General features: G+C 37.6%; 1 protein-coding gene across 7 annotated transcripts in view; it reads left to right on the forward strand.

Moving 5' to 3' along the window:
• The window catches only part of WDR25 (WD repeat domain 25), an 88,913-nt gene that overhangs the window by 32,449 nt on the left and 29,571 nt on the right, over positions 1 to 26,893 (forward strand). For 6 of the 7 annotated variants that reach the window (XR_015702317.1, XM_087747697.1, XM_087747694.1 and 3 more), the window contains 2 exons: positions 5,415 to 5,562; positions 16,396 to 16,526. The exons of the other annotated variant lie outside the window; for it this stretch is intronic. Coding sequence is in view for 5 of the 6 variants with exons in the window: in XM_087747697.1 (XP_087603823.1) it covers positions 5,415 to 5,562; positions 16,396 to 16,526 (279 nt within the window). In the remaining variant the exon portion in view is untranslated. The remainder of the gene's footprint in view (positions 1 to 5,414; positions 5,563 to 16,395; positions 16,527 to 26,893) is intronic. 7 annotated transcript variants of the gene reach the window in all.

Genomic DNA, 26,893 nt, shown 5'->3' on the forward strand with positions numbered 1-26,893 from the left:
GCGAGAAAGGTATTGAAGAAAATGTTTGAAAATAACGAGCTAATTTCAAAGCTTTGAGTCTTGGCTGTTTATTTCTTTCAAATATTGGAGAATTCTTTAGTTTATAATCATAGATTTAGGTGAGATAATACAGTAATATGAGCCTTTTTCCTAATAACAGTTGCATATTTTATTGTTTTCAGGATTCTTTGTAAAGGGAAAGGATGGACTGATTACTGTTTATAACATAAAACATTGCTTGAATGTGTGGCAAGAAGCAGTATTTTCAGAGTAGCAGGCTGAAATGTGTGCTTTTAGCTTTTTAACTGAGCAATTAAAATCACATCTGACATCACAAGATAAAAGAACAGCCTCAGGTTTAATGAGAATTTAGTATTTCATCTGGAAAGAATACTGACTGTCTGTTAGATCTGAGTTTTGAAGTCAAGCAACAACACTTAAAACAGTTGATCTCTTGGTAAAAATAATTGAATATAAATCTGTCCTCCTTTCAGACAGATGCATGATAGTGTCTAGTCCTATAATACTTGATACATTTGTTTAAATGCCTATGAAGGAAGATGTATATCTCAGCCTGTGTGTTTTTTATTGAACTGTTCCCCCTGCCTGAGTAATTTATTAGGTACTAAATAGGTAAGCCTTTATTCCACGTACATCTACGAGTTCATTTTATAACCCTTTATTTTAAAGGTATTTATTATTAGGCATGCTTAAAGTTAGCAGCCTTTAGTATTTAAAATACAACTTTCTAAATAGTTCTAAGACACTTAATTTCTTAAAAACACTTACTTGAAATTAAAGCTGTAGTTGTTACAACCGTCACTTTTAAAATTATAGTGTTGCTGCCTTTGCCTTCAGCCTTAGGCTGTTCTTGGATACAAATCCTTTTTCTGAGGTCATATGTAGATGCCATTCAGAAGAATGAGTTTGGCATCCTCTTCTGTAAGTGTCTGTAATTCATGTTACTTTTTGGCAGAGAAGTTATGTTCAACAACTTCACTCACTTGAAATAGGAAGGTTTTAATGGTCCCAATTCATAGGGGACTCTTCTGCCCCCTGGTTTGTACCAGGCCCTGAAAAAATTTTCTTTTGAGGCTGAAGTCCGGTGGCTATATTGTAACCTAGTTCTATATTCTTTGCAGAATTGCCATGCTCTAAACTAGTTGATTAGTGTCTTTTTGTTTATTATTTACCTTGGTAATTTAGAGAACATGCTTCTGGGTTCAGGCGTCATGTTGGATGCTCTTTGGGGATGTAGCTTATTTCATCGACTCTGCTGGTTACACCCATGCGGTCTTTCAGGCTTATTGTTCCGTCCTGGTTTGAGCCAGCATATCCAGCATATGGAAAAAGTGAAGAAAGAAAGAGTAGAAAAAAAAAATTTCCACACAAGTTATTCTTGAAGCACTTGACTATCTCAGTTCAAAGAAAAACCCTGAAATGCCTTTCATCCTGGAGAATCTGTTAATCTGGCATCTGAGTGTTTGGCAGAGAGAGGCAAACTCACATGCAAAGGGCTCATCCCTTTGCAATCCCCTTCCTCCTTTTTTTTAGTGACCGCGGCTGCCTATACAGAGTGAGCACCAGCTACTGAGTAGATATACATCTGAAGCTTTGGATGGAGTGTGTTGGAACTCTCCCTCTAGCCATGTTTTCCCCTTATTACGATTAAGCAGTAGAAATACCATACCACAGGAATGGGAAACTACTTAAGAGACTCTCTAAGAAAATGCAGACTTGATGGTGGCTTTGTGATGATCCTTTGATGGGATTTGAAGCGTCTTTCCTTGGTAATGAAATACAGTAGATTCTCTATTTATGGGCGTAACACGGTTAACATCGCTGTCACTTCTAGAGACAAAACAGTGTTTGTAACTTGGGACAGACACACTCTGTTACAGCTGAGCATTCACAGCTCCCACCTTTTCATAATTTCTTATTTGTACAGGAGATCCTTTAATTGCCTTGTTTTGGGTTCTGCACACCCATTTCTGTTCCTTGATATGCAACGGCTCACCTTTATATGACTTTCTATGGGCATGGCTGCATGTCTTAAGTGATTGCTGAAGAGCTAACTGTAAATATCAAATACTACTTCTTGCAAATAGCAAGTAGAGCTTCCCTTTTCCTGTAGAAGATGAATATTGAAACTTAAAACTCTGAAATTGTTCCCCCCTCTGAATTGGGGATGCACTTCACAGTGTCCTCCTTGCAGCAGGGCACACACTAATGTATCAAAGTTACACTGAGCTAAATTCAGCAAATGTGAGACTTCAAGGAAAATACCGGGTGGGTCATATGCAACCACACGTAGGATTGAATGTACCCAGATGAAGATTGCAGAGCATTGCCACTGCACAGCAGGACAGGGTCTGCTATGCTGTTCTGCTGCCTTGTTTGACTTCTCTGTCCATTTAAGCTGTGAAGCCACAGCAGAAGTGGCACCTCTCAGCATTATTTAAAAGCACATTTGTGGGCTCCAGTGAATTTGCGTTGGACCGTATCTCGATGGAGATCTGTCCTAACTTTCTGTCTGAACTGACTGCTTGTATTGGGCATAAACTGTGGGGTTTGGTAGCAGGAGCTGCAAGGTTCCCCTGTGTGGGAGGAGGTTGTGAGTGGCCCGGTGCTGCTACAGCTGGTTTCAGCTTGCTCTGAAATGGATGAAAACAACTCACTGTGGGCCAGAACTTCAGAGGAGCATGTGGTGCCTCTGTTCACGCATATTGAAGAAAAGGAGCAGCTGCTGAGGGCAGAGGACACAAGGAAACATGAGGGTGTGTGTGAGGACACACAGAAGGCGATGGGAGGAGATAGGGGAAGGGATGTACATCTGGAGAGAAGGAGCAGAGAAGCAGTAAGAAGCAAAGAGCAGGGGACGAAAAGAGTAAGATGCAAAGAGAGACAACAAGAAATCTCTAGGCCCTGACCCCAGCCTCCTGTGACAGCCACTGTCTCGCCAAAGGGACGTTGAAGGGACTGAGCTTAATGCCTGGTGAAAACAGGGGAAGCTGGGGTAGGAATAGGGGAGGAGAAGTGCTGGACTGAAGTGGGGCCTGGGGAGGGAAGGTGCTCCTTAAGTGCTCATTTAGTCTTTTTTCCTCAATACTTGAATCTGTAATTAAAAGTTTACGTTAATTGGCAATAAACTAAGTGAATTTCCTCAGTCAAGACTGCCTTGCCCACGCGGCTCCAATTCCAGAAGGCATTGCAGCACCACTGTTACCTGAGCAAAAAGAGCTGATGTAAAGCGTAACAGCGGAGAGAAATGTGGTATTCGGTAACTTGTCCCGTGTGCACGGGCAGTGGTTTCATCCACAGGAGTCAATCGTTTGTTCCATTTCACATAATGGAGGGAAATGTGCAGCTTTAGTGGTGTGCTTTTTCCATTTATACAACTTTTTTTTTAATCAAGTGGGAGCTCAGAAGTGCTGTTGAACTTGCTTTACTTCATCCTTCTTGTGAAAATTGAGTTTTCATACTTAATCACTAAAACATGACAGAAAAATATCTGAACCATGTACCACCTGTTTTTCCTTTCATCTTGATTCATTCATTAGCTTCCTCATATTAAAAGCCCTCCAAGACACAATTAACCCTTTTCTAATACTGTGAAGCTTGAAATGATCATTAAAACTCATTAAAGCAGAGAAACTTACTTTCAAAAGCAGTTCAATATTAAAATTTTCCTGATTTCTTTTCTTGTGGATAGGGTAGAATACTTAGGGTATGGCCATCACGGTTCCAGTCTTAACTGACTATTCAAGTTATTAATGATAATTGGTTGCTTTGCATTGCAGAACTGTGCTCTGTGCTTTGATACTTTGATGAAATAATTTTCTATAATGGAATGTTGTCTTCTGAGTATGGACTATGTAATAATGATATTGTCAGCGAGTCCTTTTTGTCCAGTAAGAAGAAAATATAATTGAAGATAAAAATACATTACCAAAAGCCTTGCTTTTTTCTCCCCCTTTATATTCTCCTGTATTGTGAATTGTGCTGTTGCCACAAGAAAGCAAACATCTACTTATATTTTCTGATTTACTGAGTTGTTTTTGTTTTTAACATCCTTTAAAATGCACAAACGTGCAGTCGATTTTATTTTGGTACTAACTTCAGTGGTTAAAATAGACAAAATTCAGAATAACCTTCTAAGCTCATAAGCAGTGTTGTTTTCATCCTGCAAGTTTTTGCAGGATGAAAATAATGGCAAAGAGAAGTACCATGAAGTAAAATGGTGACTTTAAAGCAATAAACTGCCTTGGGTTTACTGAAACTGCAATAAAACTATCATGAAGCACTGTCAAAGTGTTGATTTATTTGTACTACTAATATTAGAAGTAATAAAATGTAGGATTTACTGGTATGGTTATAGCATTTGGTATCCATTTTATTAGACAACTCAACAGGTATTACATTGTATCGTACAATTGTAGGATGTTTTATAATCTATCTTCACCTGAAGCAGAATATTCATAGGGAAAATAGTTTTGATATTTAGCCTTCTCTCATAGAAGCGAGCATACTGGATCTTTATATGGGTGATTTGTTGCTAAACTTCTAATTTATCTTAAAACTATGACAAAAAGAGCACCATGAAAAGGACATGGTTTTGATTATTGTGAACTATATTTGGTAACTGAAATTATAATTCAGACTAGTTCTATTTTCTAAAATATGTTACTTGGAAACAACTGCCTTTCTCTTTAAAAATTATTTTAAAAAATGAGCAGGACTATTTATGTTCCCAAAATATTAGCTGTTATATACTTAAAAAAAAATTGGATGACTAGTAGAAGAGGATTTTCAGAAGTGCTCAGCATCAACCTAATTCTGTCCAGAAGAAACTGAAAAATGAGAGGACTTAGACCAGTCCTTAGAAATCTTTATGTAGATGCATGATGATATTCTTATCTGCCTCCTCAGTGAAGTTAAGGTAAAATTCTACTTAAAATGACAAACTGAGTGAGAAATATGATAATAGTTTATAGGCAGATGTGAAAGCTGTAATCTGCTAGGATTCCTTTTACTCAATGGAAAGCAAGATATGATACAGACAAAAAATTGGAAGAAAAATTATTTAAAGGGAAAATGTATTTGGATACATCCCTGCACAGTGGACAGCATTATGAATGGGAAAGTATAACATGAATTGCCATTAAGAGCAATGTAGACGTTTCAAGAAATAACACAAGTCGTAAAAATGTATTACTGATTTGTGCCTTGTTAATTAAATGCCCTAATTCTAATCGACCGTGCAATTATTTCAAACAGACTTTTACAGCTTAGCAGATACAACTTCAGAATGCAAAGCTTTCTCAGCCACGATGATTTGCTGTAGCTACTTTTCAATACATTGGAAAAAATATTGTCACTCTTTTTATAAAGTTTTCCTTATCCTTCTTTTTAAGGTATGGGATGCTGTAGATACAGGCTGCTGTTTAAAAACATATTCCTGTCACTCTTGTGCTGTTCGAGCTGCCCGGTGGTCACCTTGTGGAAGAAGGATCCTCAGTGGGGGCTTTGATTCCATGTTGCATTTAACAGATGTAGAAACAGGTAAAGGTCACGTAAGGGTGCATTATAGCCCTATCTTTATTGAGTACAGATAACTTTGGATCTTATTAACCTTATTCTTCCTTCTAAAAATATACATAAAATCTATAGATCAAAGTTAAAATCCTTGAAATGTGTCCTCACTAAAAAAAAAAAAAAAATCTCAGCAATTAAGGGTATCTGGAGATATTTAAGAAAACTGAAATATTATTAACTTCATGATCACATGTAATTTCTGTTGTTAGGTACTACACAGAAGAACCGAATGAAACGTATTTTTTATGCTCTGTCATGATCATTCATTAAAGCATTTGAAGAGCCTCTTAAGGCTGACTTCAGTAACATTTATACATATGATTGATTTAAACATAGGCTTGTACCTCATTCTCAATTGGGTTGGTTTTAAGTTTGTGCTTAAAGTTAATTGGGTTTTTTGGGTTTTTTTTTTTTTTTTTTTTTTTTTTTTTTTTTCCTCCTGAATAGGACCTTTATTATGAGTATAGAAGCTTAAATTCTGGTATGAAACCTTGAGACTGAACCTGTGTTGCTTTGATGCAGTTGTGAATTTGATTTGGGATTTGATTGTTGTGACCTTAACAACTAATTTCCTGGATGCCGTCTCTCCTCATGTCTCCTGTACAAACTAAAGTGCTTCTATCAGCTATATTTCTTCTGTCCTTTATGTACATTGTCAGCATTCATACAGGAGCATTCATTGGGGCTGTACATAATAGGGCACCTCTGTGTGTGTATAAGTGAAGGATTAGGCCTAAAATAGTCCCTTGTCAACTGAAGAGATGCAATTTTATTTTTACCACTTAATTTATTTTTGAACATTTAACTGCTGCAATGATGCAATATTTTCTTGTAAGACTACAAAAGAAATCCTTACAAAAATTACAAGATGTTCTTGTCCAGGAACGTTTTCTCTTAGGTAAAAGTAAGAAGTACGTTGTATGTGAATATCTGGAGGGCAGAAGTCCTATTCAGATAAACTGGGAAAGTGGCCAAGGAAATTATTGAATATTTTTCACATGAAAAGAAGATTCTTTTCCATGCTCTAAGAATTTATTTTTCTCAACATTTGTCATACCAGAAGTGTTTAAATTCAATGGTGGCTGGAAGGGAGCACTTGTAGTTTGGGAATGTAAAACATGTGACACAGTTACAGAATATTGAAGTTTTGAGAATATTCAGGTTTGGTAATGGGGAAAAGAGCCTTATATATCTGATGTAGTAGAGTACATGAGGTTAATATACCAAGTCATTAATTTTGTCAGACTTCTTGTCTGTCTTTATTTTCAGTCTCATCACAGCAACCTTCTCAATTCTAGTCTCATGTATAACTGAATTTTACTAATCCAAGGGGATTTAATTTTGACTGTAGTGCTTACAAATTCTAAGCAGAATGGCTACTGCTGTTAATGGGATTTGTAGCAGTAGAATAGATTTTATGTGCCTGAGTCATTCAAAGGGACTACTGTGGGGAAAATCTCATTTTATTAAACCATAGAACAAATTCCAAAGATAAGTAATTTTTAACATATATTTTAGTTTCTAGCATATCTTTGACTTAACTATGCAGTAATGGCATAGTAGTCTGGATTAAGTTGATTGTAGTGGTTCATTTGAAAGAAGGTGTTTTTAGTGTTTTAGGCAATGACAACAGTAACAAATTATATTTACCAAGTTTCAAAACAGATAATCTTATAAATGGTTCTTTCCTTACTGACTTGTGAGTTATGTAGTATTTCTAACTACTTAAATAAACTGTATGTGTCAAGGCAAAATGAATGCTTATAATCCTTGAAAATACCAGTTATTCATTATTGCCTTATTTCAAGGACGCAGGATTCATTGTAGCTCCTGTGAACTGCAGTGGTAATGTTGATGTTTGGACCTGACTTTCAGTGATACTTCATTTGGAAAAGTATGATATAAATGATTGGAATTTTATTGTGATTTCCTATGCATGCAGGCCAGTTTCCGATTTCCTTCTCTGTTGTAAAGTTACTCTTTTTTTCATACATTTCAGTCATTTTTTTTTCAGAGAAACAGGGCAAGCAGTTTGCCTCTGGAATTCTAATCAATTTGATATAAAAAGCCTCATTTCCATTTGAAAAAACACTAAAGCAGCTATAAGATTTTGATTTACATTAGTTCACTGAATCATTCATTCCTCCTCACTCTTCATCAGTGCTGAGATGATTTCTTCTTTGATTAACTTCAGATAGATGTTATAACTGTTCCTTCACAGAAGACTTTTAGATACTTTTTTGGACTTCAGTCTTAATTACTTTCCATTGCTAGACTGAACTAACTACCAGTGTGTTTAAATGCAGTAAATGCATGCTGGTGGGTTTTTATAAATAATAATGCTGTCTTTAAGGCTCTATGCTCGTCTCTTGTGTATGTTGTTCTAGTTCAACATTTTTCTAGTCATGTTTGCTAAAGTCTAATCTTTCTCAACTTTGTTTTCCGTATAAATTTTATATATTATATCTGTGTTATAAAAATTGGTACATGTCCTTCACCAAAAGAAACCTAAAAGTCTGAAGAGAGTTACTTTTAAAAATTTAGGAAAGGTTGCAAATACAGCTTAGTACATGTGTGGTATTGAGCTGCTCAGTTGGTTTATTTTTGTCATTTCGTGTTGTTTTTCTGTTAGGAACATAGTTTCTGCCCTATTAAATCAAAATTGTAGTCTAGCTTAGTGTTCTGGGTCTGATGACAGCTAGTTACGAGATTCTTCAAAGGAATGTGCCAGCATTGCTGTAATAAACAGTGCTAGAATAAATTCTCCAGGAAATTTTGTTTCTAAGCTTGGACTTAAGTTTGCGTATCCTTTGTCCTAGGATATTGCATTTTCTGGAGTGATTTCCTTTTTTTTTTTTTTTTTAATCTTTGTAATCTGAACAACATCAGAATAAAAGCAAACACTCAAATCTCATTATCACAAAACAGAATTTTTGTTGTTGTTGGCATAGAAATCCTGATGCAAGGGCAGAAGACACATCCATGAAATCTTGTCCTGCAGTTTTACACGATCAAACTTTTTCCCCTTGTCAAGTGTATTTAATGAGAGTTCTTATATATAAAAGAGGTTAGCAAATGTGATGCCCATCTACAAGAAGGGCCAGAAGGTGGATCTGGGGAACTACAGGCCGGTCAGCCTGACCTCGGTGCTAGGGAAGGTTATGGAGCAGATCATCCTGAGTACCATCACACGGCACGTACAGGACAACCAGGGGATTGGGCCCAGTCAGCACGGGTTTATGAAAGGCAGGTCCTACTTGACTAACCTGGTCTCCTTCCATGACAAGGTGACCTGCTTAGTGGATGAGGGAAAGGCTGTGGATATTGTCTACCTGGACTTCAGTAAAGCCTTTGACACCGCTTCCACAGCATTCTTCTGGAGAACCTGGCTACTCATGGCTTGGATGGGCGTACTCTTCACTGGGTAAAAAATTGGCTGGACGGCCAGGCCCAAAGAGTTGTAGTGAATGGAGTTAAATCCAGTTGGTGGCGGGTCACAAGTGGTGTTCCCCAGGGCTCAGTACTGGGGCCAGTCCTGTTCAATATCTTTGCCAATCATCTGGATGAGGGGATCGAGTGCAGCCTCAGTAAGTTTGCAGATGACACCAAGTTGGGTTGGGAGCATTGATCTGCTGGAGGGTAGGAAGGCTCTACAGAGGGATCTGGACAGGCTGGATCGATGGGCTGAGGCCAACTGTATGAGATTCAACAAGGCTCAGTGCCGGGTCCTGCACTTGGGTCACAACAACCCCATGCAATGCTACAGGCTTGGAGAAGAGTGGCTGGAGAGCTGCCTGGCAGAAAAGGACCTGGGGGTGTTGGTCGACAGCCAGCTGAATATGAGCAGTGTGCCCAGGTGGCCAAGAGGGCCAATGGCATCCTGGCTTGTATCAAGAATAGTGTGGCCAGCAGGACCAGGGAGGTCCCTGTACTCGGCACTGGTGAGGCCGCACCTCGAGTACTGTGTTCAGTTTTGGGCCCTTCACTACAAGAAGGACATTGAGGTGCTGGAACGTGTCCAAAGAAGGGCAACGAAGCTGGTGAAGGGTCTAGAGCACAAGTCTGATGAGGAGCGGCTGAGGGAGCTGGGGTTGTTTAGCCTGGAGAAGAGGAGGCTAAGGGGAGACCTTATTGCTCTCTACAACTACCTGAAAGGAGGTTGTAGCGAGGTGGGGGTTGGTCTCTTCTCCCAAATAATAAGCGATAGGATGAGAGGAAACGGCCTCAAGTTGCGCCAGGGGAGATTTAGATCGGATATCAGGAAAAATTTCTTCACTGAAAGGGTAGTCAGGCACTGGAACAGGCTGCCCAGGGAAGTGGTTGAGTCTCCATCCCTGGAGGTATTTAAAAACATGTAGATGTGGTGCTTAGGGCCATGGTTTAGTGGTGGACTTGGCAATGCCAGGTTAATTGTTGGATTTGATGATCTTAAAGGTCTTTTCCAACCCGAACGATTCTATAAGAAGATCTAAGATGCTGCAAGCAGGAAAAATGGGCTGATAGGAACCTCATGAAGTTCAGCAAGGACAAATGCAAAGTCCTGCATCTGAAATGGGGTAATCCTGTGCAACAGAACAGGCTGGTGCTAAACTGGCTAGAAAGCAGCTTTGCAGAAAGATACCTAGGGGTCCTGATGCTGATTATGAATCAATCAGCAGTGTTCTCTTGCAGCGAAGAAGGTCAACTTCATTCTGGACCAGATTAACAAGTGTTTACCTAGTACATAGAGAAGATGATGCCAGGCTCTTCTCAGTGATGCACAGTGAAAGGATGAGAGGCAAAGGACAAATATAGGAACATAGGAAACTTTGTGGCTCAACTCAAGGGTCATCAAACACTAAAACAGGTTGTCCAGAGAGGCCATGGAGTCTCTATACTTGCAGATAGTCAGAACTTCGGTGAACAGACCCCTAAGTAACCTGCTGCAGCTGGACCTACTTTAAGTGGGGGTTTGGGCTAGATGACTCCTGGAGGTTCAACCTACATGATTTGTTGATGCTATGATGAAGAACAGGGAAAGAGAAGAATTCAAATTCTTGAGGTACAAGGAGTTCATTTGTCCTTGGTTTGGTGAAAACAAATGCTGTTGTACAAGTCTTCTTTTTCTAAATTCATTTTTTATAGATCGTCATTTATTATCTTAAATGGTCATCCATTGTCCTAACACCATGATGTCACGCTAAGACTCTCTACAAATACGGTTTTCTTGAAAACCGTTGTATGTATTCAGAGTATGGGTCTGATGCAAAATACAACTCAAGGTTGTTCATGCGCCATTTACGAGTGGTTCTGTGGCTACGGTTTGCATGAGGCATGTTCAGTACTGCAATATGGGGTTTTATAAATATTAGTAGATCCAAAAACCACAGCTGAGCTACCTGTAAAGATTACTGGTTAATGTTTTTTTTTATTGTTCTATATTATTTCTTTATAAAAATAAAGCTTTTTGAAAGGTTTCAGAAATGAACCAGTGAGACCCCCTGGTTTTATTAATCTCTACTAACACCACACTCGTAGTCATTTTCTACTAGTGATAGTTCAGACACTTTGTTATTTACAGAGTAGTAGTAGTGGTATATTCAGAGAGCACTGAAAAAAAAATTGATTTTAAACCAATTCTAGGTCAAGTATGTTTGACATGTAACTTCTATTACATCCAGATGTAATGGAGATGCTCTACCAACTTTAGAAGGGTAAGTATATTTTTAAAATTTATTTATAACTATTTTATTTTTGGAATATATGTTTTATTCATCAGTGGATTTTTCATTAGTCACAAATGAATTAGTACAATAGCATAGGCAGAACATTGGCTGGGTTGATACTATTTGCATATTGTAGATACTTTTCATTTCTTTAATATTATGACAGTTTGAATGTTCCAAGAAATTTTGGCACATTTCCTATGTTGCCAAATGCTACATTTGTATTTTAGTTCATGGACTGAGCTTGATTTAAAATATAACTTCCTCAGAGTTATAATGAGGAATTTAAATTCCCCATTATTTTGAAAGTTTTCACATTACCATGGCTATGATACTGAAATTAAGCTGTTGGTTTTGAAGGAAAGTTCAGATTATATATAATGTGTTTTGTTTTTGGTTTTTAACTTATTTTATTTTACACTATTTTGAGAGTTTCTTAACGGAACATTTTGTACCTCCAAGAGGATGGTCCAAATTTGCTTTTCTATATTTTCTTTTATATACGGATTCAGTAGTCCTATAGATAAAACATTATTATTGTTAAGAGAGAATAAGAAGAGAGAAAAATATTTATTTTGGGGACATTTTCAAGGGTAAAAGATAAAATGATTTACTATTTCAAGCAGCTTTGCATGCCAGAAGCTTGTGACTGTAGGGGAAAAAATTAGGAAACACATATAGTCTGTATAACTTTAGTTCTTGGAAAAATAATAAAGCACTTTGTAAGCACGCCAAGATAAAATGGATGAGTAACAGCCAACATTGATTTGTTAAGAACAAATTATTTCTGATCAATCTAATTTTCTTCTCACTATTGTGTGAGAGAGATTGTGACTATAATGAGATTTTTTCTAATGTATTGTCTCATGTCTTTTTGTAAACACAGTAGGGAAATCCCTTCTGCTTAGCTAGATTACTCTCATGTCCTTGTAAGTCTTAGGCTTCACTTTACAGATTAGTGTAAGGAAGTGAATGTTTTTGGATTATGCAGGTAGGGGTGTGACCCTGATGACCACTAAACACAGTTACAGAAGCATCCTGTGCTCAATAACTGTGCTGATGTTCTGTGAAAAATTCACAATGTTAAATAGCCTTTAAAATATCTGATTTCATAGTTGAGCAGTTTCACAGTAGGCTGCAGCATGAAGGAGCAGAAACATATGTTGAAGATCTTTTTAAAGATTTTTTTTCATACTGTGTTTGTTACTGGTGGGCCTTTAATGAATGAGGAATTGAATTAAAGCACTTTAAGAATATAAAACACACTGCAAAGATGTAGTAGATATTGTTACTGAAATTGTGAAAATTAAAGATTGAGAGAAACGTTTGCTTTCTGCTTTGGAATAACAAGCTCTCATACAGGAAAATGATATGTGGTATGGATTTTGCCTCAATTAGCCAAATAGATTTTGAGAAGATGTAATTTTCTACAGCCTATGAGTTGGTTGAATCTTTGGTATGCTGCCTTTAGGAACTAAAATATAATAAATATATACACAATAAAGGTATATACAAGCTTGCTGATTTACACTTGTGGTACTTTATTATGGATAAGGGAGTCTTATCCTCAAAGGACATCTTTTGCAATATATAAAATAAAGCCCCCAAAAGTTGAATGCTTAATGTCAATAAACTGAATAATTGTAGACAAAAATATATATAACTGTAAATACCAACTTCCAGAAAGGTGGAGTAGGGTCTCCAGCAAACACTGAAGCTGAATTTCCCAAGCCATGGGGCTGGGTTTTGTCACAGCACAGTTACGGCATGGGAAGCAGCAAATTCTGCTCATAGTAGTAAAACATACTAAATAAAGTTCATACGGAAAGGGGCTAAGAGTTGAATTCATTCTTTTAATGTACTGAATTACATGAGCTATTTTGCCCCACATCATCTTCTGCAGTGATCTGTTCCATCTCTCAGATGGATATTTTTCCTAAGTTTCTGAGGTTCTGAAAGATTTACGGTGCTAGAGGTTTCATAACTGTGTAGAGAACATGCCTTCAGCACTTCAGCCCTGCAGTCCTAATACCTAAAAGGGAAGGGTTTAAGGGATGTATTCATATAAATGTTAGGAAAGTTCATTTTGCTGGGTTCAGGCATGTTTGTATGGCAAGCAGTCTGATTTAGATTCTGTGTATTGTGCATAAATTTCAGTTCTAGCAATAGGAGGGTTTCCTTGCTGTACTGTTGTGATCCTCCCCTTTTGGGTATGTTTTCTGCTGCTCCTTTGCTCCCGTGCTCTTCTTTTCTACATTCCAGCCTTTTTCTCATTTTCTGTGACATGGCAGTAGAATGAAATTCATGTATGCATCTAATAACACCAAACTCTTCAGAACACTGTTTACTGAGCTTCCAAAAAGAGACATTTGATGGAATTTCACGTGGGGGGGGAGGGGGGGGAGAATGAGAGAGAGAGGAGAGAGTTGTATTTCAAAGTATTAATTGGAGAGCCTGAGCTTTTAAAATTAGTATGTCCTGGTTGCTCCTCAGACCAGTCAAAAAGCTAGCATGGTTAATATCTGCATAAAACAGGTTAAAATAGGAAAAGGAAGGGGGGTAAAGAGTATAGACATGAATAAGATGGTCAAGTTGTTTGCATTAGTTTTATTTAGTATTACACTATAATGTAGAATTCATAGAATTACAGTGTAATGATCTCAGTGCTGTGAGAGCTTTTGGATAAATAACAGACTCTAGAAGACAAGAAAATGGCAAATGCAGTGCCCACTTCTATTTTAAAACAGGGGGAGATGGAGTAGGGAATTAGAGAATTTTTAGTTTCTGGAGAAAATATTGAGCAAATGAATGAATTACTTGAAAATAGCTGGGGATGAGATTGAAAGGTGGACTAATTAATAACAAATTATGTTAAGTCAGTCTTCTTTCTGTGGAAAAGGTAACAGATCTTGGAGTTAGTAGATGAAATGCATCTTGAATTTAGTGCACATCTTTTTTGATTGTGTCTTACCTGACTTTCTTATGTCTTAGGCTAGAGAGCATGATGGCAAGAAAAATGTATGCATTATAGAAAAAGCAGAAGACTTATGGACGTAAAAACGTATTTTAGTAAAGTCAATTAATCTTTGTCGGAAAGTTAGATGATGAGTTTTACTGGATCACTTATGTATATGTCTAATGCCATTTGGACAACACACTTTATGGAGAATAGTGACCACTTGTTGCATCCTTTATAAAGCTGTTTGACAGGTTTAGTACAGGTAGGCTGCAGTTTTGCTAATTTCTGGCTGCGATACCATTGAAAACTTGTTGATTATACTCCCAGAGTGTTTATTAAAATAGGTACTAGTAGGAACCAAATTCCTTTGGGAGCAAAGTGCTATTAAACTGACTTATGGGGAAATTCAGTATTTTCTCAAGTGCTGTGGATGAGAGTAAGATGCATGTGTATGTGTTTTTTCTAAAGCCTGCAAATGATGCCTGGTAGTGGCATACATGAGAGCAATATCTTGTTGCTCCTATAACTGATGATTTTAATACTTTCTTCCTTCCCTATGGAGTCTTTTTTTTTTTTTTTTTTTCTTCTGTAGCTGTTGGGGTACTGAAAGCTCCCATGGTGAGAGATGGTCACTGTTGCACAGGACTTGTAGAGAGAACCTCTGCTGCCCTTATGACTTTTTTCTCTTTTTGTGGAAGGAACTTATGGACTAAATTAAGTCTTTCACTCAGTAGTGACAGAGAGGCCATTTAGATCTTGCATGGGTAATTGGTGAAGAATCTTTTTAAAAAGAACAAAAAACTCCCACAAAAACCAGAGTTCACATAGAACAACACTCAGCCCTCCCTTATGCTCCCTGCAATGTATTTTCCCTGCCCCTGCTAGCTTGAAGAGCACGAGTGATGAACTAAAAATCTCTCTCTTCTCTTCTTTAAAATGAATAAATAAATAATTTGACAAGTCTTAGCCTCTTGACTGTGTAAGTTGAGCTCAGCAGATGAGGAAAATGGAACTGATGATGAAATCAAATAAATTGGCACCAAATCATGAAATAAGCATAAAAAATATCTATATGAATGATTTTCAGTATTGTTCACCTAACAGGAAGTATTTACATCTGTCACTAATGTTTTTAGCTCAAAGTATTTTCAGTTGTTTAAGAAAGCCTATCTTAAGACAACTGACAACTCCCACTTGCTGAAAATGTAGATTAATTAATATTTTAAGAAGCTTTTGTCATAGTATTTTACTTCTGCAGTACTTTCTTCACTGGGGCTTAAAGCAGTAACTTTATTTAATGCACATCTTTATATGTGATGTGTAGAATATAAAGCACAGTTGAAATTGTGAAACTGAGCAAATGTATTTCTCTTGGTCCATGCTGCTGTTCCAAAAATTATATTTCAGTGAATGTACATTAATATCATGAATTTGTTGGGATGAAAGGAAGCAGCGGACTGTGGAAAAGTCCTATAAATTAACCTAGCTGAATTCTGTTGCCTTTGAAAGTGCCGACAATCCAATTGATACTAACCACAGGATTCTGTGGAGATTAGTGTACACAACTAAATGCTGGGAACAGTGTATCCATGGGAACAGCTATTGCCTTCATATGATGGTATGCAAATTATTTCCTGCTTTCAAGATGAAGTTTCACTCCTACCTTCACAGAAAGATAAGTAAACAACTCAAGAGTTGTAGTATAGTTTGGGACATGGTATTTCTATACAGACAACGTTTTGTTCTAGTTATTTTTATCCCACTCAAAGAGAGACTATAGCTTCTCTGTAGGGAAACATTCAACCATTACCTTTGTAGATTTAGTCCTGCGTGTCAATGGAACTGGGACCTTGGGGAAGCTCCTCTCCTTAGTATGTGAAACCACTTGTTCTCTCCTTTCAGTAGGAAACAGTCAGTGGTGCAGAGGCCTGTGAGCAGGAGCAATTTCACATGGATAGAAATTAGTGAGTTCAGTCTTGTATTTTCAGTAAATCAGAGTAGCCCCAGATACTTGAAATGTCTTAATATAAACATATTCACCTTTTGACAACCTTGATATTTTTGAAGCTAGGTTGAAATGCAAATATATGTTGTTTTCAGCTCAAATTTTAATCTCCAGTTCTCACTTTGTTTTAGGGAAGCAGATATTTAGCAGCAAAAATGAATTTAGAATCAGCACACTGAAGTTCCACCCTACAGAGTCAAATATTTTCATTTGTGGAGGGTTCAGCCCGGAAGTTAAAGCTTGGGATATAAGGACTTCTAAGGTAATGGAAATCTTTTTTTTTTTTTTTTTCTTTCTTTTTTAGAATGGTTCCTAGGTTGGATGTGCTGTGCATTACTAAGCTGCTAGATGTACTGGTCTTTCAATGAAATGTTATTCTGAAGTATTTTGCATTTCTCATTGATTATGTTGCCATTTGTTGATTTGAACCTCTGTAAAGTTTTTGAAGCACGAAGAGGAACGTTGAACACAAATATGATTTTTTTTTTTTTTTGTTTATGTAAATATGAGTAACATATAGTTGAATTAAATAAAGCAAATAGCTCACTTCAGGACTGTGAAAAAGGCAGTTGTGTACTAGCAAGTAGTACAGCTAACTTGTTCTTCAAGCTGTTGCGTGTGGGTCAGGATGCGTGTGCCTGCAGCTGTTGTGTAGAAGCCTGGAGTAATTTTGCATTCATGAAGGGCCACAGAGAGGCATGTATAGCCTCTGCCTTTACTTTATCCTGAACCATGAAGAACTGCGTGCTCCCAGCTGCCATTCAGAGCTCAGGTAAGACCAGAGCCGCACTCTGCCAGTGGAAACGTAAGGCAAGCCGACAGCCTCATGTACAGAACAGCTCAAAGAGCAGCAGTGACTGTAAAGTGAGTAGTTCTTTGTTTTCCTTTGAATTTCGATGTGGGTAGATCCTACTCATTGTAGTTAGCCATCTGTTTGCTCTTGAGGGTGACAGAAGGGATCTGAAAAAGATAAGATTGCTTATCCAAACTTTGTCTCTGTACTTTGATGTACTAAGAATAATAGGCGAGAGATGTAGGCAGATACATTTAAGGTATGAGGGCTCTAACAGAGGGTTCTGAAATAGTTATGGGAGTTGCTCTATTCAGGAAACACAGTATTATTGTGCAATTAACAATCTAATTCCTGTGCTGCAGTTGTTCCTTTTGGATTTGTCACTGATGTGTGAGAAAAGAATTTAATTGTGTAGGATCTGTACCACAGGCTTCCCTCACACGAATAAGTTCTTAAAAGAAAAACATTAGTAAGTGCATATCAAGACTGCCAAGTCTGAGGCTATTCTGAAAATAAATTTACTGTGAGTTTCAGAGTTACAGTGTCAGCATGAAAACCTTTGTAAAAAGTCTGATGGGATTTACTCCATCCATCATGCTTGTATGATGGCTAGTTTTCCTTGATAAGGATATTAAGAGATACTCAAAGCACAGTTCTATGAAGGAAGATTCTCGTTTTAGATTGCCAAAATTGTAAATACTTATGATAAAGAATACCTATGTCACTTTTTTAAAAGTTATGATATTTCCCATAGTAACTCTTCCCTCCCTCCCCCTGCCTTGCACTGGTATACAGTATTCTGGTGTTGTCAGTAAGTGATTTTGGTATACTGTCTGTAGCATAGGCAACTTATAGAACATAAAAATATGTATCACACAAATAAATAGTAACAGTTCAAAGGGTGTTTGTTCCAGGTGATCAGAGGTTACCCTGTAAATTTACTGTAGAACAAAAGCATTACTTTTTTTCTGGCAGGGGGCTGGAGAAGAAAGACTAATAGAAGTCTTCTCTCCTGAACAGCAGGGGCAGTGGTTTCATAGCATGCAAATGAAGTAGGGAATATAATTGCTCTGTCTTGAGATTCTCATAACAGTAGACCTTCATTGTGGGGAGGAGGTGCAGTCTGTAATTGAACTTAGCTGTCCTTTTTAACATAGAGAAGCCAATGTATGTCATGGTGGGCTGAACTTCCTTTAAAATGTGCTTCAGGAACTAAATGGGTATAATCTTTTTAAGGCTTAAAGATTGTTGACAAAATTTGAGATATTTGGTCCTAGTCAAGGAGAAGATGACAGATGTAGGTTGCAAAACGTTCTTTCTGAGATTTTCTGACTTGGTGCAATAAGCTTTCCTGTAAACAATATTGTAGTTGTACACAAAGTCAAATGATAGTCTAGTTGTGTGCAAAGCCAGAGGCATTCTTTCTTGTACCCCCTGTAGTTTCTTTATGATGGATTTTATGCCTGTGTATGTCTTTGAGTGACTGTTTCTGAGAATCCTGTAAAGATGATTTTTCTCTAGATTTGAAATTAACTCCGTTTGATGAGCATGTTCATGCCAAAAATGGCAATACCTCCAGCTTGCATGTGTCTAAGGAGCCCAGTCTCTACAGATGGAAAATGATAAGTGATCCTGTTCTATAGTAACAAACGACCAAAGTGGCACGTTGCAAAAATGTGCCTGTCTGGAAGAGTAGCTTACTGTTGGATACAGTTATGGAAGAATGTGGTTAGAAAGCTTTCATAGATGGTAGGAGACAATCTCAAATATTGAGAGTGGAGAAGGCACTTCAGTTTCAAGGAAATAGATTTAAGATTCATTTACAATGAATATTTACAGTTCAAGGGTTATGCTTGAACAAGATTTTTTTTGCAGCAATTCTGATACCAGAGATTGTGATGACAAGACCTGAGGACAATGGAAAATTGGCATTGACTCAAGTAGAATTAAAGGGCTAAATAACAGATGTTAATGATTGTGCTAGATAAGTTAGTTCTGAGTAATCTCCCGAGTCTGATGCTCTCCTATTGTCAGTATGTCTGCCAATGTCTGTATTTTGATTTTATCTTTGAATGGTGTTATGGTGGCACCAAGACAAATGGCTTGAAAAATGCTGTTCTTGGTGCTTTTTCCCTCTTGTGACATTTCGGAGTTTGAGTAGTGCTTTCTCTTTGTACCAGACAAGGTATCAAGCAGTATTTTATTCCAAGCAATGAAAACGCTAAATGCGTTCATCTCTTAAAGCAGCTCCTTCCTGTTGGGTTTCAAATTCTGGTGCCTCAGTTCAACCACAGCCAAACTGTCAGTTGATATGTCTGGCATAGTTTACATGAGGCATTATTGCAGTGAGGAGCAGACAAATGTGTTGAGATGGAGGGTGCAGTAGAAGATGAAAAGGTAAGGGGCAATGTGCAATTTGTCAGGTATTGGCCTTTGTAAAAGGCATTGTAAGAAGGCAAAGGAGCAAACCCATACTGATAAACTGCAGACTTTAATAGCCCACCCATTCATATCTTCTGTAATTCTCACTACCAGCAGCCTGGCTTGAGGTGATGTTCTGACATAGTAACTTTTGTGTAAACTCCATCTGGCAAAATTGCAGAGGAAAACTGCAGTTTTCAGTACTTTACCACTGCACAGTTAAAGAAAGAATAGTTATGCTTGGGATCACCTTTGCGTAGGTTGCAGGGGATGACATATAAGCTGCATGTGTGTCTGCATGCAGAGCCAGTAGTGAACGCTTTAGGTGACATCTATGGTTCTTTTCCAGAGGACAGACACGGTAAAAACAGTTTATGTGGAAGAGGAATGTGAATAATTAACATTTTATTAATTTGACTATACATTCAGTCTGAAACAGCCCTCATGTTTTCTACTAATTAGGGAGTATATTATCTTTGTAAGATTCAAACAGTATTTTATTGTATCTTTATGCTATTCTGCCCAGCTGTGGTTTTTTTGCCTCCTTGCTTACTGATCTGGGTGTGGTGCCTCTTTCAAATGAGCGCAATGAGGTATTTGTCTTTCCATGGGCCATTCCCTATCTGCTTTTAATACTGTTGCTGAAGTAGCTGGTACTCAAGATTGCTACATTATGAATGTTTGCTTTTTGACTGAGTGTATTGCTGTTGTGTGCAATATGTCACAACATTGCATGCTGTGACATCCTTTGATCCCATCTTATGATGTGATTTCTCAAAAGGCAGTGCGTTCTGTGGCAAGGATGCTACATACAGCAAAAATGAGACTAGCAGAATAATGCATTTTTATCTCAATGACTAACCATGCACTCATTTTTGCAGTGCTGAAGCTCCAGCCTTGGAACCTGCCTTAAAGAGCTGTCGATCACTGAGGAATGCACACAGTGGTTGTCTCTGTACCTGCAGGACATTCCAGTGCTTAGAAAGATTGTGCGTAACTCTGTTTCCATAAGCTGATGCTAATGAAGAGACAAGGGAAACATTCCATCATATTACAAGGAAATAATTTAATTTCTGAGAGAATAAATAAGTGAATGAATGCGTATTCTGACAGGTAAAATAGGAAAGGGTTTAGGTTTGGGAAAACAAAAACCCCAGCCTGTTTCTTTTGTACAGATCCTGTACTGGGTTCTGTCTGGAAGCTTTTAGAAGCTGTTACCTGCTTTATTCATTAGGAAACAATTATATTCATGTAGAACTTCATCGGTTGGAAAACTGGCCAATTAAGTAGCATATGAGGAATATTAATTTTAATAACGAGCTGTGTCTAATCACCTCAGAAAGTGGAAGGTGTGGGTTTAGCCTGGTAACAGATATTGATCTTTGTTTGTTTGTTTGTTTGACATATTTGCTCATTTGAAAACTGTAATTTTGTATGTACTGTGATTGTCTAAAGCAGCAGTGTGGTTTACTCTCTTACATTTCCAAAAAGGGGGCAAGAGCTTCTATTATCCTTTGATTCCACCCACACACCCACACACACCCACACACACCCCCCCCACCCCCACACACCCATCTAACATAGCTGTAGCTCAATGATGGGTGTAGACTGTTAGACACCTACATTCGTCTTGGTTTTAAAATTTGAAGAATTCTCTGTGTGTACTGAGTGAATATGGAAGGTCATAGCTGAGTGGAGAAGAGGGGAAAAGTATCAAACTCTGATTTCATTGCTTATGGCTTCTTCTTGCAGAATGGCGAGTATCACCTATGCATCATTACTGCAAAATAACATAGTTACATTTCAAACTTTCAGCAACAGAACAGTATGTTGGTGTGCTGGTTTTGGCTGGGGTAGAGTTAATTTTCTTCATAGTAGCTGGTATGGGGCTATGTTTTGGATTTGTGCTGGAAACAGCGTTGATAACACAGGCACGTTTAGTTATTACTGAGCAGTGCTTACACAGAGTCAAGACCTTTTCTGCTCCTCACCCCACCCCACCAGCGATGAGGCTGGGGCGCACAAGAAGCTGGGAGGGGACACAGACGGGACAGCTGACCCCAACTGACCAACGGGGTATTCCATACCATATGATGTCCTGCTCAGCATATAGAGCTGGGGGAAGAAGAAGGAAGGGGGGGGATGTTCAGAGTGATGGCGTTTGTCTTCCCAAGTAACTGTTAAGTGTGATGGAGCCCTGCTTTCCTGGAGATGGCTGAACACCTGCCTGCCCATGGGAAGCAATGAATGAATTCCTTGTTTTGCTTTGCTTGCGTGTGTGGCTTTTGCTTTCCCTATTAAACTGTCTTTATCTCAACCCACGAGTTTTCTCACTTTTACCCTTCCAATTCTATCTCCCTTCCCACCAGGGGGGAGTGAGCAAGTGGCTGTGTGGTGCTTAGTTGCTGGCTGGGGTTAAACCACGACAGCTGGTTAGGCATGAATCATCAATATCATGAGTATCTCATGTCTGTTTCTCCCTAGTTTGGGGGATTTCAATGGATTCTTCAGGTATTCCTGCTTTCAGCTTATATTGTTATTTTTGTTCACAAGATAAAAACAGGATGCTTTCTATCTTTTCCATCTTACACAGTTAAGGCCGTATTCAAGATTGGATAAAGTGTCCTGGCCAATATTTTGAAATTTGTCCTGTTCTAACAAGTGCCATTTGCTCTTAACTGTAATAGATGTCTGAGGCCTCTTGCCACTTCATTTCAGTTTTGACGCAAACAATCTTAATATCTTTCAAGTGCTTTCATCCTAGTACATTACAAGATTTTCCTGTTCTTTGAAGTGTGTTAACCTGTCATTCAGCTTGGAACCATGTGTGGGTGAAGTAATCATTCTTTTTTTTTTCCCCATCGTCATACTCCTAATAGCCTTTTCAGGCTTTGCAGCATATTTTGTCAACAGAGTGAGCACCCTAAATCAAGAACTTGAATCTTGTTACTCACTGCACATTGAAAACTCAATTTCAGCATTCGCTGGTAATTCAATTTCAGAGGTCATTCATGTGTTTTAACAGGCTATCCGCTTGCACATCTTAAATTTAACTATGTGAGGCAAAATGATAATTGTATATCAGGAAATGAGGGAATTTTGGTGGAAATTCAGAGCAAAAGCATTAAGCATCACAGAGATAGAGAGAATGACTAATAACAAAAATATTGTCCAATTACACATACATATGCAGTGGTTGAAACAGGCTTCTTTATGCCAGTGTGCCACACTGGTGCTTTCTGCTGATTGAAAATGACATAGAAAAGCTGATAGTGGTATTTTTCCAAATTAGTACTTCTGAAATCTCGCTTTGATTTTGATGGGCAACTAATTTTAACAGGAGCATAAATTTATGAGCATAAATTAGTAATATTTATCCATGTATTGAATGTGGTATAAAAATTGGATTTCTAAGTCCCAGAAAAAATATATGAAGGTAGGTTTGAGGCAGCCTTTCAGCTACTAAAACATTGAGAAATGTACAATGAGCTATTAATCAGAAAGGCAGATATCAAAAAAAAAAAGAGGAATGTTGAAAGACATTTGTTGCTATCCCTGTTGTGTTGAGCAAATAGGCAAAATTGTTTCAAATGTAGCATTGGGTATTGAGCAAGATAAAGAATGAAAGAACAATAAGGGAGTTAAAATCTTCAAGATAAAGCTAAGCAATATACTTCAGAGAAATGAATGGATGGGACAGCTTGTTAACAGCTCAGTGAAATGTAAAGTATACAGGCATCTCAAAATTACAGAGACAAGTAATCAAAGCCTGAAAAAAAAAGAATAAAAGAGGCAGTTGAATAGCATGTAGAGATTTATTATAGTGGTATTTCTTTTTGTTTGTGTTAAACCCAGTTTTGTCTCTCTGGTGAAGAGATTATTCTGGAGATCTTATATTGCTGTATAACAGATTGATTAAATTTATGAAACATTTGGAGAATGTTTATAGAGACTTTATGAAAAGACCAGAAAATTTGGAAGTGAACTGCTATGTTTTAAAAAAAAAAAAAAGAAATCTCTGCAGTGTCGACCAAGGAGAGAGCATCATATTGAACAGCCCCTGTGGGATCTTTGGACCTTGGAGCTGAACCTAGAAAAACCCTGTAAAATGCCCTGTAAAAAGAATTGTGCAATAACACTGAGACCTTAAAGTAGTTATGTATTTTAGAAGTATTTCCTTTCTCTGAGCTGTGGAAGAATTTGTTAAGATGTTCAGCACAAGCCAGTTGAATTACACAGTCACTCTCCATTTTGGCTGATCTACATTAGCTTTTCAGACAGGAGGCAATATATATTCCAACCACTTATTCTACCTGAAATTTTAATATTCCTTGAAATTCCAAAAAGAACAAAGGGTTGAGACTTGTATCCTTTAGCTCAGGAATAAGGACTTTATTGTGTTCATAAATGAAAATATGACTACAGATAATTTTTTTTTTCTTTTTAATTTGGGTTTCTAAGCTTACACAGATGTAATATCAGAACAAGACTAGAACTGTAACTGTCTTGTACTGATAATGCTTTTAAAGGAGCTAAAGTTCCTTATATCATGAGTGAATTGTCGAACTGAATTGAGAAGATTTATTTACACGTGTCAGCAAGGTTTGCATAGTGTAAAGCAGGGATGCTATTAGCTCTGCTGAAAGGAGATACAGCACTCAAGAACTTGCATCTGAATGTTTTCATTTAGATTTTCTAAATGTATCCATATAATTATTTTTGAGTTTTGCATATTTTACCTTTTATTTACATTCTGCTTTGATTGATGAAACTCTTAACATTTTATAAGCGTTCAGGAACTGGTTCTTTATCATGTGCATACAGAAATGCAAGGAACTCTAAAGGTAGGGAGATCACTAACATTTTTTTGGACGCTGTTAAAAATAGAAGAATAATTTATTCAGCTGTGGGATGTAGGCTGTTTTTGACCACTTGTCTGTTGATGTTCGTATGTCCTATCTCATAAACCACTGAGCTTTGGCAAGAGCTATCTGCTATAGCTGTCAGAACAGCAAGTCCTGACGAAGCACTGTGCAGTAATCTGGAGAGGGAACAAGGAGAAGGCAACAGGGCTGTGGCTCTGATCTTTAAGCACCATTTGAAGCTCTTAGACCTCCATAAATGCAAATCCGCTGCTTATGTTAAACAAGGAGGGAAAGAGAGGAAGGGCATCAAGCAGTGGAGACCCAGTAGTATGACCTGACACAGCCGCAGAACAGACTTTGAAGGAAAGATTAGTTACAGCTATAGGAATAAATGAATTATAAAAAGAATAAATGATAGGAGTTAAGTGAAGGTTCATTGTGTGAAGCTTACTTGATGTCATTCTACAGTTTTGGACTTTGATAGAGCAATTAGAGACGCTGGAGAAGGTAGGGACTAACCTAGTTATTGTAAAATGAAAAAACTGGCTAAAGGGGAGATCTCAAGAGAGGAAACTGACTGGAAGGAATTTAGTGAAGTGCTTCAGGCATGGCTCCTAATGGAGACAACATTTATTATTTTATTTTTGAAAATTGTTTGTTACAGAAAGTATTGTGCTAGCACAAGCAATAAAAAAAAAAGGAATAGAATATCGTGCAGGAAAAATAGCAATGACTTGTTAGAAATGGGAAGAGTACAAATTAATACAAAGGTCCAGCCTTTTGGGATTAATAATAAAATTTTGTCAGGACATAAAAAAGGTTTCAAAAAAGATGAATACAAGGTCAATCTGTTGGAGTGACAGGCAAATTTAAGGAAAACTTAGATTTGAAGATTTACACAAAATTCCCATTTTTTAAATTGAGGTCTTATCAGCTATAGAACAAATTAACTAGAAAAATGATGGAAGCAGTTATTCTGAGCTTTTAAAATTAGTCTAGAAATGCACTGCAGAATTTTTATTATTAACAGAGGCCAAGGTAGAGTAACAACAGTTGTTTTTTTTTTTTTCCCTGTCTTGGTTTATTACTCTGGATCAAGCATTGTTTAGCTACAAAATTGCAACCATCATCTACAGCTTTATGCTTAAAAAGAAAAAATGAGAGAGATGCTCTTTATGTTGTTGAGCTATTTCTCCATACTTGAGTTTATAAAGAAATAGGCTTAAGTCATTAAAGCATATTTTAAAAAATTAATAAATTTAGAGTGCAAGTCCAGTGCATTTGTTTCCTTGGAAACATGCTATTGCAATTTCTTTCAGATGAGATGCAGTTATTTTAAGTAGCATGTATTTAGGAGACCTAATGAATTTGTCTCTGGATAGCATATAAATATGAAAAAGGGCTGTAGAAATTGGTGGAGCTACTTGCACTTCTGGTTTCTATAGAAACAGCCAATACATTGTCATGTACTGGTGGTATTAGGAAGAACAATGTAATTAAAATAAGATGATTTATTCAGCGCTTTAGAAAACTAAACTTGTTCTTCTCACAGTCAGATAAATCCTTACTGAATCTATGTGCAAAAAGTTCAAAGAAATATGGTGGGGGTACATTTGTACTTGCGTAATGGCATTTGTTTTTAAATGTTAACATTCAGAGGTTCTTTTTGAGTGTGAAGGCACATTTTATGTGGCTGTATCACATACATGAGCCGTCCTGCTGTGTTTGTTTGGAAACCTCATACGGTGGTATCGCAGATGAGAATCGTAGACCTGTCTATGCATACAATCTCTCCTGGAGCAGTGCTCCTGGAGAGACTGAAATGGGCCAGGAACAAAACATGCTTCCTTCTGGAGCGTGAGTATTCAAGTAAGAAGCTGTTGAGGAATAGCTGTTCCGGTTTCAGCCCATTTCTAAACAAATTTTACACCCCCAGCGGTGACCAATATGCCTTTACAAAACAACAATATGAAAGCACAGCAAACTTCTTTATCACAATTCCCAGCAATGGTTACCCAGGCCTTTCTCACTTACAGTTTGGGGACTCCCTGCACCACAGATAGTGTCTTTGTCTCTCATGGCTCTCTCTGAGTTTTCACACTATGGCATTGGTTGTTCTTGATTTTTTTATGTCTGCAACATCCTGTAGCAAGGAATTCAACTTAAATATGTATTGTGTGAAAAAGCATCTCATTCTGCATGTTTTGAAGCTGCCTCCTGCTAGTTTGCAGTCTAAATTCTTATAATGGAAGAAACAATTCACCTTCTCCATGCTGCTCAGACTTTCTTTTAGATTCTTTCGAATTCCCCTCGGTCATCTCATTTCTGTACTGAAAGGTCCTTGGTTATTGCTCCTCATAGAAAAGCCATTCTGTATCTCAGATGTTCCTTGTCTGTTTCCTATATACAGATTCCACTTCTTATCCTGTTTGAGGTGGGGAGATAATTCTAAATAAAAAATCTGATGGGAAAAACATTTTTTTTTCCTAATAAATGGCTGATACTTTCCATCACAAGATTCTTGTGCCGTCTCAAGCAATCTGAAAGTGA

This window comes from Nipponia nippon, unplaced genomic scaffold (genome assembly GCF_047370975.1).
Source record: "Nipponia nippon isolate SJK-2023a ecotype South Korea unplaced genomic scaffold, ASM4737097v1 scaffold_11, whole genome shotgun sequence".
In the NCBI taxonomy this organism is placed as follows: Eukaryota; Metazoa; Chordata; class Aves; order Pelecaniformes; family Threskiornithidae; genus Nipponia; species Nipponia nippon.